General features: G+C 41.4%; 1 protein-coding gene across 1 annotated transcript in view; it reads right to left on the reverse strand.

The window, feature by feature from the left end:
- The window catches only part of LOC128943625 (inositol polyphosphate 4-phosphatase type II-like), a 133,267-nt gene that overhangs the window by 75,389 nt on the left and 43,571 nt on the right, over window positions 1-14,307 (reverse strand). The window contains exons 6-8 of the mRNA XM_054286518.1: window positions 13,080-13,191; window positions 11,396-11,468; window positions 6,421-6,568 (exon numbers count right to left, since the gene is read on the reverse strand). Coding sequence (XP_054142493.1) covers window positions 6,421-6,568; window positions 11,396-11,468; window positions 13,080-13,191 — 333 coding nt within the window. The remainder of the gene's footprint in view (window positions 1-6,420; window positions 6,569-11,395; window positions 11,469-13,079; window positions 13,192-14,307) is intronic.

Consider the following 14,307-nt stretch of genomic DNA (forward strand, 5'->3'; position numbering starts at 1 on the left):
CTCCTCCTTTTCCCGCTTCCTTCTATACTCCAAATAATCTAATCGCATCTGGCATTGAGGCATCCAATGCCCTGTCTTGCCACAGAGGTGGCAGGGGTGGGTGGCTGTTGATCTTCTGCCGGACCCGGGTGTTGGGGGCCCGGCAACGGGGGCAGCTTCTATATCAAAGAAGTCCGGTTCGGGGTCCTCCGCAAAAGCCACTGAGGCTCTTTTAGGCCGCGATGGTAAGGATACCTGGCCTACCACGGCCTCTATCATGGCCTCCACCGTGGGCCGGGGACTTCGAGGGAGCCTCCTGATGGCCTTCCGACACTCTAGGTTGGCGTTGCTATACGCCATCCTCCAGAGCATCTTCTCCCTGTCGTCGTCCCCGGTCGCCTGCGCCTCCACGTATCTGTAGAGGCGCTCGATAAAAACCATGTAAGGCTCTTGCGGCCCCTGCCGGACTTCATCGTCCTCCCATTGGGAGGTCATCACCTCTAGCTTATAAAAGGCCCGCTCTGCTGCCTTAGCGGTCTCTACAAGCTGAGACGAGAACAAGGCCTTTGCTTGAGCTATCCCCTCTGCCCACTGTCCCTCGCCTAAAAGATATTCTTGGGAAATTGCCAAACCGTCCGCGTCATGAGACACTGAAGGATTCCCCCAAAGAATCGGGAGAACCTCCACTATCTCCCTCCTCCATTCCCCCACCCAGACCCTAAACTCCATGGGTCTTGTTAAACTAGAGAAAAGGGCCCTCAGGTCCGCCGGCACCAGATCTCCCTGTGCAAGGGCATTCCGGAGCATACCCCAGAAGTATTCAGACCCGCGGGAGTAGTCCTTCTGCGCCTTGCACAGTTTCTTAATCCGGGCCTGTGCTAAAGGCACCCACTGGGCCTGAGAGCTCCCCTCCCCGCTGAGGTGGTACGTAACCGGAGCGGCTTCCAATAAAGGCGCCTGCCCCGGCTTCCAGTCATCCATCCCCCCCCACCCCGAACACAAGGCGTGAGAACCGGAAGGGGGAGCGTGGGAACCGGAGTTGGAGGAGGTTGAGGCGGAGTCTGGCAATGGGGCAGGGCGAGGGAGTGGGCGCGGCACACCGCCCCTCTCCGCCCCCTGGGTGGAGTTCGGAGGCGGAGCAGAGTATGAAGGTGGAGCAGGGGAGGAGTAAACAGGGGGCTGAACTGGGGGAGGAACCTGGGGAGGAGCCGACGGAGGATCGGAGGGCGGAGAAATGGAAGGAGCAGAGGAAAGAGATGGGGGAGGGACAACCGAAAAAGAGGTTCGGTCCGGGGGAAGGAAAGGGTTAGCATTAGGGAGGAAAGGGTTAGGAGCAGAAGAAAGAGCCCTGGCGGGAGCGGCCGCGTGGCCGCCGCCATCTCGGGCACCAAGGGACCCCTTTTGAGGGTCGTCGCAAAACCGAACAACTTTGGGGTTTGGAACCGGGGACTTGGGGACCGGGCTGGAGGGTAAGGGAAGAGAAGGAGCCTGGCCAGGGCTCCTCGAAGGGGGAGGCCGAGCCGGTCGAGGGGGAGCAGGGGCAGGATGGACCCCCTGCCTCTGGTCGGCCCTCAAAATCCCCCTCGAGGGCTCATGCCTACGGGACGAGGGAAAGGTTTGGGGGACAAGGGCAACTGAACGAGGAGAACGAGGGGACAAACCAGAAACCGCGGGACATTTCTTAGGCTCCACAGGCACGCCGAGTGTCGCATGAACTCTGCGCGCGCAATACGCCACGGTGGCTAGTTTTGTCTCCCCGGAATTTATGGCCTCTTCTAATTTTGCCACAACGGCTGCCCAAAACCGCGGCTCTTTTACGCGTTCCGGGGAGACCTCGGGAAACCTAGAAAATACCCACTTAACTAAACATTTTAACTCCTGCTTGCGGGCTTTCTGACCACCCCCAAGCAACAAACCCTTCACAACATAATAAACCTCCTTCTGGGATTTTCCCATTGCGCCTTTCTAGAGCAGAAACTGCTACCGCTAGAAAGGGGGAAAATCCTCTGATGACGCAACCGCACGCCCGGGAAACAACGAGAACTTAAACAATGAGCCGCCTGCCGCCGGCCCCTGCCCCCCCCACTGCCCCAAAGTCTGGGTAAACAGCCGGAGGGAAAAAGAGATTGGGTGATGGGTGCGGCCCCACGTCTGGGGAAATCCGGCACCCAAAGGGAAGAGAAAACAAAAACGGCGCGGGGACGAGGAAAAACCTCAAGGAGAGAAGGCGGGGGGGTAGGTCCCCAACGCAGGGCGTATACCCCTAGGGAAAGTTAAAAAGGCAGAGGGGAAGCCGGAGAGTCCCCAGGACGGGGCCCGAACTCACCAATCCTGCTGCGGCGAGGCGACAAAGAAAAAACCAGGCGAAGGTCACTCGTCTCGGGGAGTCGTCCTCTGAGGGTGCGAGGAGTCCCGACTCCCTTCCGCCGGGGAGCGCTGCTTCTAAAACGAAGCCTGCTACTACCCGGGGTAGTCTGGCGTCCAGAGGGTAAGTAAATCCCAACTCCGCAGGGTCCAGTCCGTGGTCAAAAGTCCACTTCGTCGGCCCCAACGTTGGACGGCAAACTGCGCGAGGGCGTACACGGCCCTAAGTCCGGCTAGCTGAAGGGGTAAAGCGGCCGACGCCCCTGCGCATCTGAGGCCAGCCCCCCTTGGCGTCCTGGCCTCGGGCTGGGCTGGATTGCGGACTTGGGTTCGCGCTGGACGAGACGAGAGAGGAGGCGACCACTTGCTGGGGGTAAAACGTCGGTTTATTGAAGAGCCCACATGCAGCACAGGGCAAACCAACAGGTGGAAAAACCCACAGCAAAATGGCCCCGAACACGGGGGGAGACAGAGTTTTACAGGGAAGGGGTGGAGACGGGAGGGGAAGCCCAGCTAACCAATAGGGGAACATGTGGGGAGGTACATAAGAAAACTGACACAAGAACTTATCCAATAAACATAGAACAAAGGAGGGGCCCTGGGACGCCAGCCAACTATGACCCCCAGAGAGAAGAATGTTCTCGAAAGCAGGGAGGAGTGGGGGGTGATTGACTGGGCCCAGGGAGGAGGAAAACTTTACTTATATGGTGGGATAAGGGAGGAGCAGTTATGTAACTTGGGAGATTGACAAATAAGGGGGGCAGGGGTAACCGTGGTAACATAACTGCCAAAGACTCTGTGGCGGGAAAACTGGAGGGGGAAGAATCATCTTACAAAGAACAGGGAGAGAATAATACCTAAAATGGGGGAACAAAACAAGAAACTTAAAAACACACTACAACACATCAGAAGCAAAGAGCTTAGCAGGATTCAAAACAAGAGGGGACATTTCTGCAGATTATATTTGCAAAACTTCTGTAATATTGTAACAGCTTAAAAATTCTGAATATTTATCAAACAGCAGCTTTGGAGTAAATATAAACTATAGCTTTGGGATATGACTCAATCATTCATACATAATGGAAGTTTAGAAGCTTCTAAGGAAAGGAGCACAGGAATTATTCTTCCTAACAAAGTTCACTTTAAAATGTATGGATAACCACTTCAATTTTTTTTTTTTTTTAAAGAACAGAATCAGATAAAATTACTCTCATTTTTCTTTGCTACAAGATATGCTTCTGTGATATATAGGCAATAAACTCCAGACAAACAATATAACATTCCCTCCAGAAATAAAATACTCATAGCTTTTTCACTCTGTTGTTTCCAAACCAGGCAAATAATTATTACGGAGGAGTCAATAAGAAAAAAAAAAGAAAAAAAAGAAAAAAAAAAAGGCATGTTTTTCTTTCTCTACTAATAATCTCATTTTAGACTCTCTTGAAAACAGTTGCAATTTTTGTCTCCTTACAGAATTTCCCAAAATTATTTCAAGTTTTGGTGAGCCTGACCCGACAGGCAACTAAAAACTTCAATGTGAGTTGTGCTTACCTTTGCATGCCCTGAACAGTTGTTTAGAAACAGAAAAAGAGAAAACAAAGCAGAAAAAAGAGACAAAAGAAACCCCACCAGAACCCCATGAGCAAACTACCCACCCCAAAAATGGCAACAAATACATTTAAAATTATTTTAAAGCCTCTTTTCCTATGCATGTGAGGAGAATAGACTGGGATTTGCAAAGCCATGATACGATTTTATATGGTTCCTAAGAGATGAAAACTTTAAGTTCCTTTTAAATTTCTATCCACTACACTTTTTATTATACAAAAGTGTAGACAATTATAAGCTAAATTTAACTTGTTTCTCCCTTCCTACTTTAAGATCATTTTGCTTCCATTCCTGCTTTAAATTCTTTCCCTTAAAGTTAAAATAAAGTCAAATACTGTTAGAAGTTACAAATTTCAAAGCATCATGTCAATAAATGAAAGGGTTTGGTTAACAATGAACACTGAAGTTTTATCAAGAGACAATCAATCTCAAGATGGCGAGAAAAGGGAATTTAAACTACAATTTTTAATGAATACTGAATAGCATTAACACTTACTGGCACATTTTTATAGATAATTGCTTCAGGCCTGACTATATTGAAGCCACAATAAAAAAAATGAAACAGGCTGAGTATGATAAGTGGCTTCTGAGACAGAAATATTTATCCTTTTATACTAACAGAGGGGAAAAGACACAGAGAAGAATACTTGAGCCCACACCGAATATAGCAGCATCCTCCTCACACGTTCTACTAGACTACAAGTGTAAGGACTCCACAAGAACACACATCTCCACAATTGCTTTTCTTGAAAAAGAAAGGCCAGACAAAGCAGAAGCTCCAACTCACACTCTTATATGATGGTAGATGACACAGATGCTCCTGTTCCCACCATCTGCTGGTATTCTACATAGTGTTGCTCATTTTGGTTAGTCTTATCTCCTCCTCCAGACTGCATCAATCACTTGGTCTCTTTCTTTCACACCCACACTTTCAACTAGGCTTGAACAGCTCAACCACACCGGCAGTCAGGAAAATCAGAGGCACTTATCTCAATCTTTGTGCCACTGTTACTTCTGTTTCTTTTTCAAATCTTTATTTTGGTGAAGAGAAAACCCCACCATGGTGAATTCTTACTAGGAGTTTGTCCAGGGAGGTGAATTCTATAATATGATACAACAACAAGGGCTATTACTTGTATTATGCCTTTGGAGAGAATAATGCAGAAGTAGTAAAAGTGGTTCAAGTAATCCTCTAACATTTAAAAGGCACTTACCCATGAGGCAAATGAAAATATGGGAAGTGCATGAACTGTGAGACTCAGTATAATCTATTTTTATTGCTTACTGCAAAAACCTTGCCCATAAGTATTCTCAAACAAGATGAGGCCATAAATGCCTAAACACAGTACTAAATGAATAAAATAAACTATTATAACAATTCATAGGAATTTTATAACCCATCATCACCATGCATAAGGATGTATCAGTCCAGTGACTTTATTAAAATCAAGATTCCAGCCTCCCACATGCTGTTCTATTGGCATATAAACATCACAGGGAAGCAACAGATGGGGTAAATAAAAAAAGGAAAAGAAGCTTGGTACTGCAGAACAAACAGCCACAACAGGTTGTTTTGGGATGTGACACAACAGGAAGGAATTGCCTCAAAGCGCACAGGATGGCTTTGGAATGCAGCACTGGGTCCCAGCATCACTCTTACACATGAGACCAGCTGCCCATCTATGTGTTAAGTAACTTGCATGAGGAAGGAGGCAATATCTTCTACATCATCCATTATCGCTGGAAGAAGAAGGAGGCACTGTCTTCAGGGTAGCCCTGGGTTACTTAAAAAGATGTTTCCCCAAATTTTATCAGCACAGCTTACAAGGGTTCAAGGACAGGCTCCATTTTAATCACTGCAATAGCAAATTGGACATTCAAAGGCTTTTGGGACACCTGTGTTCTCTATTCTCCTTTTTCTCCAGGCCATACACATTGTTATGATTCTCAGATATCTCTCTGGGTTATGAGGCCAAACGTTAGGGTTTCAAACAAACATTACTTTGGAATCCTTTTCTTATGCCAACTAATTTAGATTAGCTAAAGGAATGTCCATTTTATCCTCATTGCTCCTTTATTCACTATAAACTTGTCATTTTTCATGGCATAATGTTTGTCTATGTTATTAACTCTACCCAGACACATAGCCAAACACAGCACAATGTTGCTCAGCCCCCTGTCATTTTCTGATCCTTTATAAAATGCTAATGTTCCAGAATATTTAAATTGTTAATCAAACGGTGGTGCTAACAGGTTTAAAGCCATGACTGCACTTTAGCACAGTTCATTGCTCAGAACTTATGAGGTCACTGGAGTCCTATTGAGCAATCAATTCTGTTCAGTTACAGCTGTAAATTCTTAGCAGCTATAAAAGTGCCCATTTCATACTACAAATAAATATATTTTAGCTCCTCGTCTGCATGATTCAAAGTCAGAAAAATATAATTTATATTGCTGCCTCTTCCTTACCTTCTCATGTCCTCCTTTATGTGCAGATTTATTAGTTCTTTAGGAACGTGGAAGGAGAGGGTGGTCTCAGCCATCTGCTCCCGGATCCGCATCCACTTGTTGTCAGAAGTAGGGAATCTATACAACTTACAAACAGGGTTTCTCAACACTGCAAAGAGCAAAAATAATATCATTGCTTTCATGTGCTTATATGAGTCCAAACATTTATGACAATAACCTGCATAATTATTATATTATTTCCCCCTAGCTTACAAAATTAATTTTAGTATCATTAAAATTCCACTAAAAACATTTAATATCTATTTCATTTTTATACCAGCATGTGGAGGGCAAAGTATTACTAGTACATCAATAAATCGCATTTTACCAGCAGAGTAGCTAACTTTTGAATTTAGGTCTTCAAAGTAGTGAGAATGTCAATCAGACTCTCTTTTCTTGCATTTCAGCTGGAGTTAGGAAAACCAGAGAGCACAAATGAACAATGAACTCAGTACAGCCACCACCACAGCTTGCCAGCACCACTCACAATTCCAATAAATTGCACAGGACTCAGGGTTCAGCTGCATCTTCCCCTGGACATGCACACACAAATCATTAATGCAAATTGGAGGTGTGCTTCTGCATTAAAGGAAACTTGAACATATTAGAGTTACCTGGAACTTTGATGGGGTCAAGACACTGCCACTACATAGAAATAAATATAACAGCCCTGTCGATATGTTACACACACAGTTTTCAGATCACTATTGCAATGTGACATAAGAACATCACTTGACTTGGAATGAGTGACAGCTACTAACAGTGACAGCTACTAACAGACATTTCACAGACACCATTAATGTTTATGTAGTCTGATTTATAGAGAATTAAAAATAAAAGGTACCCAAACTGCCTTGTCTATCTAAGCAATCAGGATTTTTAACAAATATCCTTTAGGAAAGGCCTAAAAGAAGACCAGAGATTTAAATACACTGATAATAAACCCACTGCTTGCAACCCGAAGAAAGGAGCAATGTTTAAGTGGTCGCACTGCTCTATATTCCCATCACTCCACTGAGATGTCTTTCATCAGCAATCTTGGATGAAAAACTGTTGTTGGATTATGCCCTTTTCTGATCCAGAGATGGAGCAACCGAGTCTTAAAAAACTTTTATTCTATTTTCAATCTCTTGGGAAGGGTGAGACAATACAGATGTTATAATTTACGCCTTTACAATCAGAAGCCAACTATTTCTTAATTACAGTACATTATAAGCACTTCTTGCCATTTTATTGTCATTTTATGAGCCTTTTTAGAGTAATTTTGCCTTTAGTTCTTAGTGATTTTACTTTCAAAAACTAAATTTTCACTCAGTATTGTGAAATAAGCGAAAGAGATGCTTAATTTCTCTGACATATTAAAAAGAGCAATTTTTCTTTACTATCAATACCCAAAATATCTCAATGTTCAAACCTCAGGAAACTAAGGGCTAATTCAAGGGCTAATTCAAGTCTGGCCTTAAACAGAAAACTGCCAAACCAGATGATAATTTTGAGTTGGTACTGTTTTTTCTGTTGTGCCCCCCGATCAGCATATTACCTGGACATTTTAAATGATGATGCCCCTGACACAAAAGATTCTTTATTTTACCTTTTTATATCTACTTCCTAAGGAGTTTATCAAGGGATTTTTTCCAAGAGCAGCCCTTAAATTCACACTCAGAATCGACTACACTGAAAAATGCACATTAATCTGTGAGAACCTAATGCAAATATGTATCTGAAAAATCTCTTTCCTCCCATCTCCCCAATGTTGCCACCATCACAAAGTAAAACAAAGCCCAGAAAACCCATCACAACTGCACCAAGGGACAAAGAACACTAAAAATATGGATTCAAAGTTGTGACTTTTATTGTGGCTAGAATTATTAAACTCCTCTCCAGGTACTGGCTTCATCTTCAGGTCTTTGATTCAGGTCTGAATTTTCAGATGGGGATAATCTCAAGTGTGTTGTAAGTTTTTTAAATGGTCAAATCCATGGGTTTAAGAAGAAAATTTCATTTACAAAGTCAAAAAAAGCCTGGGCATTTTTCCCAAATAATCCCAATATGCAGTATTGCTAAAGCTTAAGATTTAAGGCCAATAAAAGCTGCATAAGTACTTGATGTTTTTTCCTTATAAACAGAACTACTGAAGGCATGCAACTCCATAAAAATCTCAGAAGTATCTTCCCCTCCAACTGCAACAATAATTAATTTCTACCTGTAACAAGTTGTCTAGAACCAAATTCTAGAGGGCATGTACAATAAGAAGGGTGAGACTAGAATTGGTTTTCATAAAAAGTAGTGATTAAAATGAGTGGAAGTTTCATAAAGATAATCCTTGCTGTACTCAGACAGTGATCATGAGAGGCATTGAAGAAAACCCAAAATCCACATGAACTGCAGTGGTTAAAAAAGAGAAAACTCTGTTTTAAAAGCTTTTCTCCACAGCATCAAGCCTGAAAGCCAATGCCATATATTTACCCATGAATATTTTTGGACATTGTCATTTTTAATATGAAGAACCTCTGTGCTTTTTATTCCATGCAATATCCTTCACATTGCTTCCCCTGAAAGTACAATAAAAATAATAAAAGATTGAATACTCTGGTTTTATTTTCATTCCCTATTGAACACAGATCAAAGCATATCTTTGCCATATATTAATTTGCTAACAGTGTTCCTATTTATATCTTTCTTTGTAGCATAGGAATATGATGTGTATTACCTCAGGAATAATAATTAAAGCTTTCCTAATTTTGCTTAATTTCAATTACTTTTCTTATCTTTCTTTTTTAATTTAGAATGCAATTTGTTTACATGTAAACAACTGGCAAACTCTCCAGCATTATAAATAAGTAACTGAATTTTGAGACGTAAATTCAGTCTCTGGAGGTATAGAAGCAATAGTGATAAGGCTCTGAAACACACTGCTTATTCCCACTCGCTCAACAAGCATCTCATAACTCACTGGAGGGCTGAGAGTTCCCTATCCTAGGATTTAAATTTCACAAGAATGCCAGCATGCTTCTATGCCTACAAGCTTAAGGATTCACAGAGGCAGCTTTTTTTTTCAGTTTCATCATTTTGAAGGCCTGATAAACAACAAGAAAATACCAGAAAGCTTTACAGCAGCATACACGTGAACTAAATATGAATGTATATGGAAAACATACTGTTCTGGGGGCAGTTCTGTATGAGCACAGCATGTCAGCAGGAAAGTGGAGGTGATGCTGCACGAGAAGAGAAAGTCACAAATACAGGAAACAGACTGAAGACTAATTATTTATCTGAGAAAAACTTCCTGTGAGTGCAAACTCTTCCCAATAGCCTGCATGCTGTCATTTCTTGCATATGCACCTCTTTCCCCTCAATTCTTTAAAAAAAGCCTGACAACCCAAAAAATGACAAAAAAAAAAAAAAAAAAAAAAAGCTCTTCAAGGTGTGTTTGACTTTATAACTTTATAAACCCGAGTAGTGTTGGGTGGGCTTTGGTTTTATATTGTGTTTGTATATGACAATAACAAATGTGAAAACGCTGCCTAGATACACTGTAGAATCACATGGAAATATTCTTGACAAATTGATCGAGACTTCAATATTCCTAAAACTGACATCTACCTTGGAAGTTCCAACAAAACATATTCACAACCTACAGCATTTTCCTATACAAAAGAAGTCAACAAAAAACCCCAATCAGACCTATACAAGGGAGGCAACAAACAGAAAACAATCTGTTGTGAATCAGCATCGTTCTCTGGCAGAAATGTCATTTCTTCAAGTCTCACTAATCTGGATGACATACAGAATCACAACCAAAGAACTGCACTGGGCTAGATGAAATCCTTCACCTGGCCTCTGTATCTTGTGCCCAAGAAAAGCCATAAATACACACCTGGAGACACAGGATACCCTCCATGCCTCCAGCTATTTCCAGTTCAGGAATTTCTGGAGCCGGATGTAGCTCCGGCACATTCAGAAATTCTCAATTAACATCTTTCTCACTTTGAATTGATGAAAATAAATGGTATTTCTCTAGAACATATTTTTTCTGATTCTGATCTAATCTCAACAACTCACAGAAAAAAAATGCAATATTCACACACATATGGAAGAACTTAATTTTTGGCAGTTTTTAGGGCTTCCTTCAGACTGCAAAGCAGATTCAGAAAGTCTGCCCTATCAGAGAAATCAGATTAAAAAGTTTCAAGAAAGATTTTAAAAAGTTGTAAAAGTTTGGTAACATTCCTCCTCAACGGTATGTAGCAAACACAGAATTCTTGACAGTGCTGTGGTTTTAGATGACCCATATAACTTATTTGTGACATTGTTATTGCCGAGTAATGGAGATTCATAAACTCGGGCTAATAAAGGTTTTATGGCACAGCACATCAGCATGTAATACTCCTCAGATAATGAAAGAAAAACAGATCTAGTTTAACACCATGCACTCAAGCCCAAGCTGGCCTAGAATTGAGAATGCCTTGCCAACAGCTCCCTTCATTCTAGGACAGACAGTTTCCAGATCAATCTGAAACTGCCACTTCACCAGTTATGAATGAGAGAGATTGATTGTCCTGGGTATTCACTTACAAATAACGCAGAATTATTTTACAGAATGCCGTGCAATGACACAACAGAAACTAATGATGGTAATTCCATGCCCATGGAAGTCACTGACAGTGATTTTTAGTCACTGAAAATCACTGAACAGTAAAGATGCAGGAGATGGAGATTTCAGCACTGCTTCAGAAAGCGCAATTGACACACACTTATTCAAACTTCTCCGTGAAATGATAATGCCAAACATGTATAAAACACTAAAATATTGAACTTGAACATCTGTGCAGCATTTGAAGAGACATTGATGAGCTCTGCCACGAATCTGTGTGATTTCTACAGGACCAGAGGTGGAGTTGCAAGAGCTGTCTCTTACAGATATTGGAATTCTTACCTGCATTTAAGGAAGGCAGGTTGTCCTTCCCACTTATGCCCTCAGTGGCTGTACACTCACGAACCAATGCACACTGCAAAAAAATACAATACAGATGTGACACATTCAGGGGGTCTGAGATAAATCCATGGCAGTTTATAAAAGGTAGGCTGAAAACCATGAGTGATAATAATACAAACTTCCAAAGTCTTACTTAGAATTTACATTTTTCTTTATATTTCTGTTCCAAGATACTGAAACACAATCAGAATTATAGCCAAGAAAATGAAAAAAATATGATCAGCTGTTCCATAACAAAACAGAAATGTTTCCTACCAGTATTATGGCAGAAATGTTGAGAGATAGTAATAGTTTAGCTTAATACGTTTTACTATAAAAATAAGGCACTTTAGTTTAAAACCATTTTTGACAAGTTCCATACTTTCGAAGAGGTTTCTTTAGACAAAGCAGTTTTCACATGCACAGTGCAAGAAAACCCTTCATTAATTTTTAAACAAGGGAAAAGCAGGAAGCACAAAAAAGTCCTTAAAATGTGCTCAGATTTTGTGATTCACCACTTCAAAACTTATTTATTTTTTATTAATTCAATGACTCACCATTCTCACAATTGCATCCTCACTATCAACATATAATCCAAGACTGTGTTGCCACTGATTTGTACAAACCAAGGACTCCTTTAAAGACCATACATTGGTCATGAGTCTGGTCTCTCTTTACAAGTATTAGAAACCCCTAGAAAGCTGCTATTAAAGCCTTCTGTGTCCCCCAGGCCCAACAGAGCTCAGTAACTACATCTCCAATAACTGCAAGGAGTCTCATTCCACATTCTGCAGTGGAAGAAAAGCCAAATAAAAGAGAAGGCTGAAAAAAACAGCTCATGTTGCCTATATTGTGCAAGTTTTACGGGTCAAAGTCAGGAAGATTTCACAGCATTTGTTGCTTTTTTGGAACTGGTCACACTCATCTAAGGCATTGAAGTTCTCTGAGATAAGCAGTGAAAAAAAAGTGTGAAATTTACCCTCAGACTGATTTTGCTATGCAGAAAAGATACTGAAAATAATGTCCTCTGCTCAAAAAATAGTTTTATATGTAACTTCCAAACAAAAAAATCCTGCATTCCCTGTAGCAATATTTCCTTTTATTCAGGAAGAACAGGATACACCACAGTGTTAAGCAGTGAACTGTTGTATTCTGGCTGCAAAAATTGTGTGCTCCCATTTAATGCAGATGAACCTGCCCCTTTGCAAGGGAATTTACCTCTTCTTTGCTTTGCCTGTCTGTCATTCTTCCAGCTTTTCAGTATTGTGGGCACAGATTGCACATAAAAATCAACATAAACAGGACTTCAAGGGCAGAAACCAGACCAGCTGTCCAAGGGAAAAAGAAGCTGTATTTATGGCATCTCTCTGGACAGTTTTTATCAGAAGTGATCAAATATATTCAGTTGAGACAAAAATAAGCTATTTTTTTCTTCAAGAAGGAGAGGGCCTAGGAAACTCAGGTTAGGATATTACTCTGTACATCTTCATGAATTTGGTTTTTTTGGATGAGGGAGATAAGTTTACACAGCACTTGCGCCACAAATTTTGTTTTAAGTTCTTAACCCAATTTGGTAATTAGTATTTTAGACATCTGGTACAACAGATCATTCTAATTAACTTTGTGCAATAAACTGAGTTTCTACCTTTTGATCCTGAGCATCTGCTGTGATGTGGTCTGTTTCCCCCTCATCCAGCTCTCCCATCTTCATAAGATTGACTTCAATGGTACCAACTGTCTTTCCACCATCAGATGTCCTGGGAAAAAAACCAACCCATGACACCGGGTCACTTGCAGCATCAAATCCTTTCAATTAGAATAACATCAGTAAATATTTAGTGCCCTCTCCATTCTGTAAAGTGCAGCCACCGCTACTGAGCTGGCTATTTACCATCACAAACCAAATGTTAACAATAATGAGGCAACTTCTTCAGGACAATGAAAGCTCTCATCACAACACTGAGGACAGGTAAGTGCTATGAATGGTGCATGAATCCATGAACACTGCCAGGTTCTCATTCTAGACCTTATCCTCTTTGTGGACCATTGGATAAAGGGCTGTAACACTGCACCAATATTCCACTTAGGATCTGCAATCCCAATGCAGAGTACATGGCTTTGTTTCCTAACAATCTGCAAAGAAAGGACAGAGTGTATTAACAGAATCCCTGCAAAACCAAAACAGTGAAGCTAATCTGAATATCACGTTTCCCTTTGTAATCCCTCCACAGAGAAATTATTCAGAATCCATCCCATTTCTTGAACTATATGGGAATGGTAGTATAGTTACAGGTGAATTCCTTCATTATCATCCCCATAAATAGTTTACTTTCAATTAATCAAAAACAAATAATTTAGATGTACATCACCGAGGGAAGAGCATTGCTGACTTCCTTTAGGAAGAAACAAGGATTTAAACTCCTGAAAGATACCAAATGCTTTTTCAGCTTTCACTGGCAGCACAGCACCAAGTTTATCTCCCTGACTTCTTCTGAACAGCTAGATTTTTTTTTTTTAAAGGAAGGAAAGAAGAGTAACTGATAGTTTCATAATAATGAGGAAAGGGTAACAAAAGGCACCAAGCAAAAATAGGCAAAAAGGAAATGACGAGAATAAGTTCAGCACAATTACAAAAACACAGCGAGGAAGGAGAATCAAAACAAATACGTGTGGGGCAATACTGTGTCTTTTCTGAGCAGTGGAAATGAAGAGTGATGAATCAAGAAAAAAGAATACATAGAAAACTTCAATGTCATAAAATCATTAAACCACAGAATTATTGAATATGCTGAGTTGGAAGGGACCCATTAAACAAGTTCAGCTCGTACAGTAAAGTCTCAAAAAATAGTTACCCCCAAGCTTTCAAATTAAAT

The sequence above is a fragment of the Melozone crissalis genome, unplaced genomic scaffold (assembly GCF_028551555.1).
Source record: "Melozone crissalis strain CALT ecotype California unplaced genomic scaffold, PUWL_Pcris_2 ptg000050l_1, whole genome shotgun sequence".
Lineage (NCBI taxonomy): Eukaryota > Metazoa > Chordata > Aves > Passeriformes > Passerellidae > Melozone > Melozone crissalis.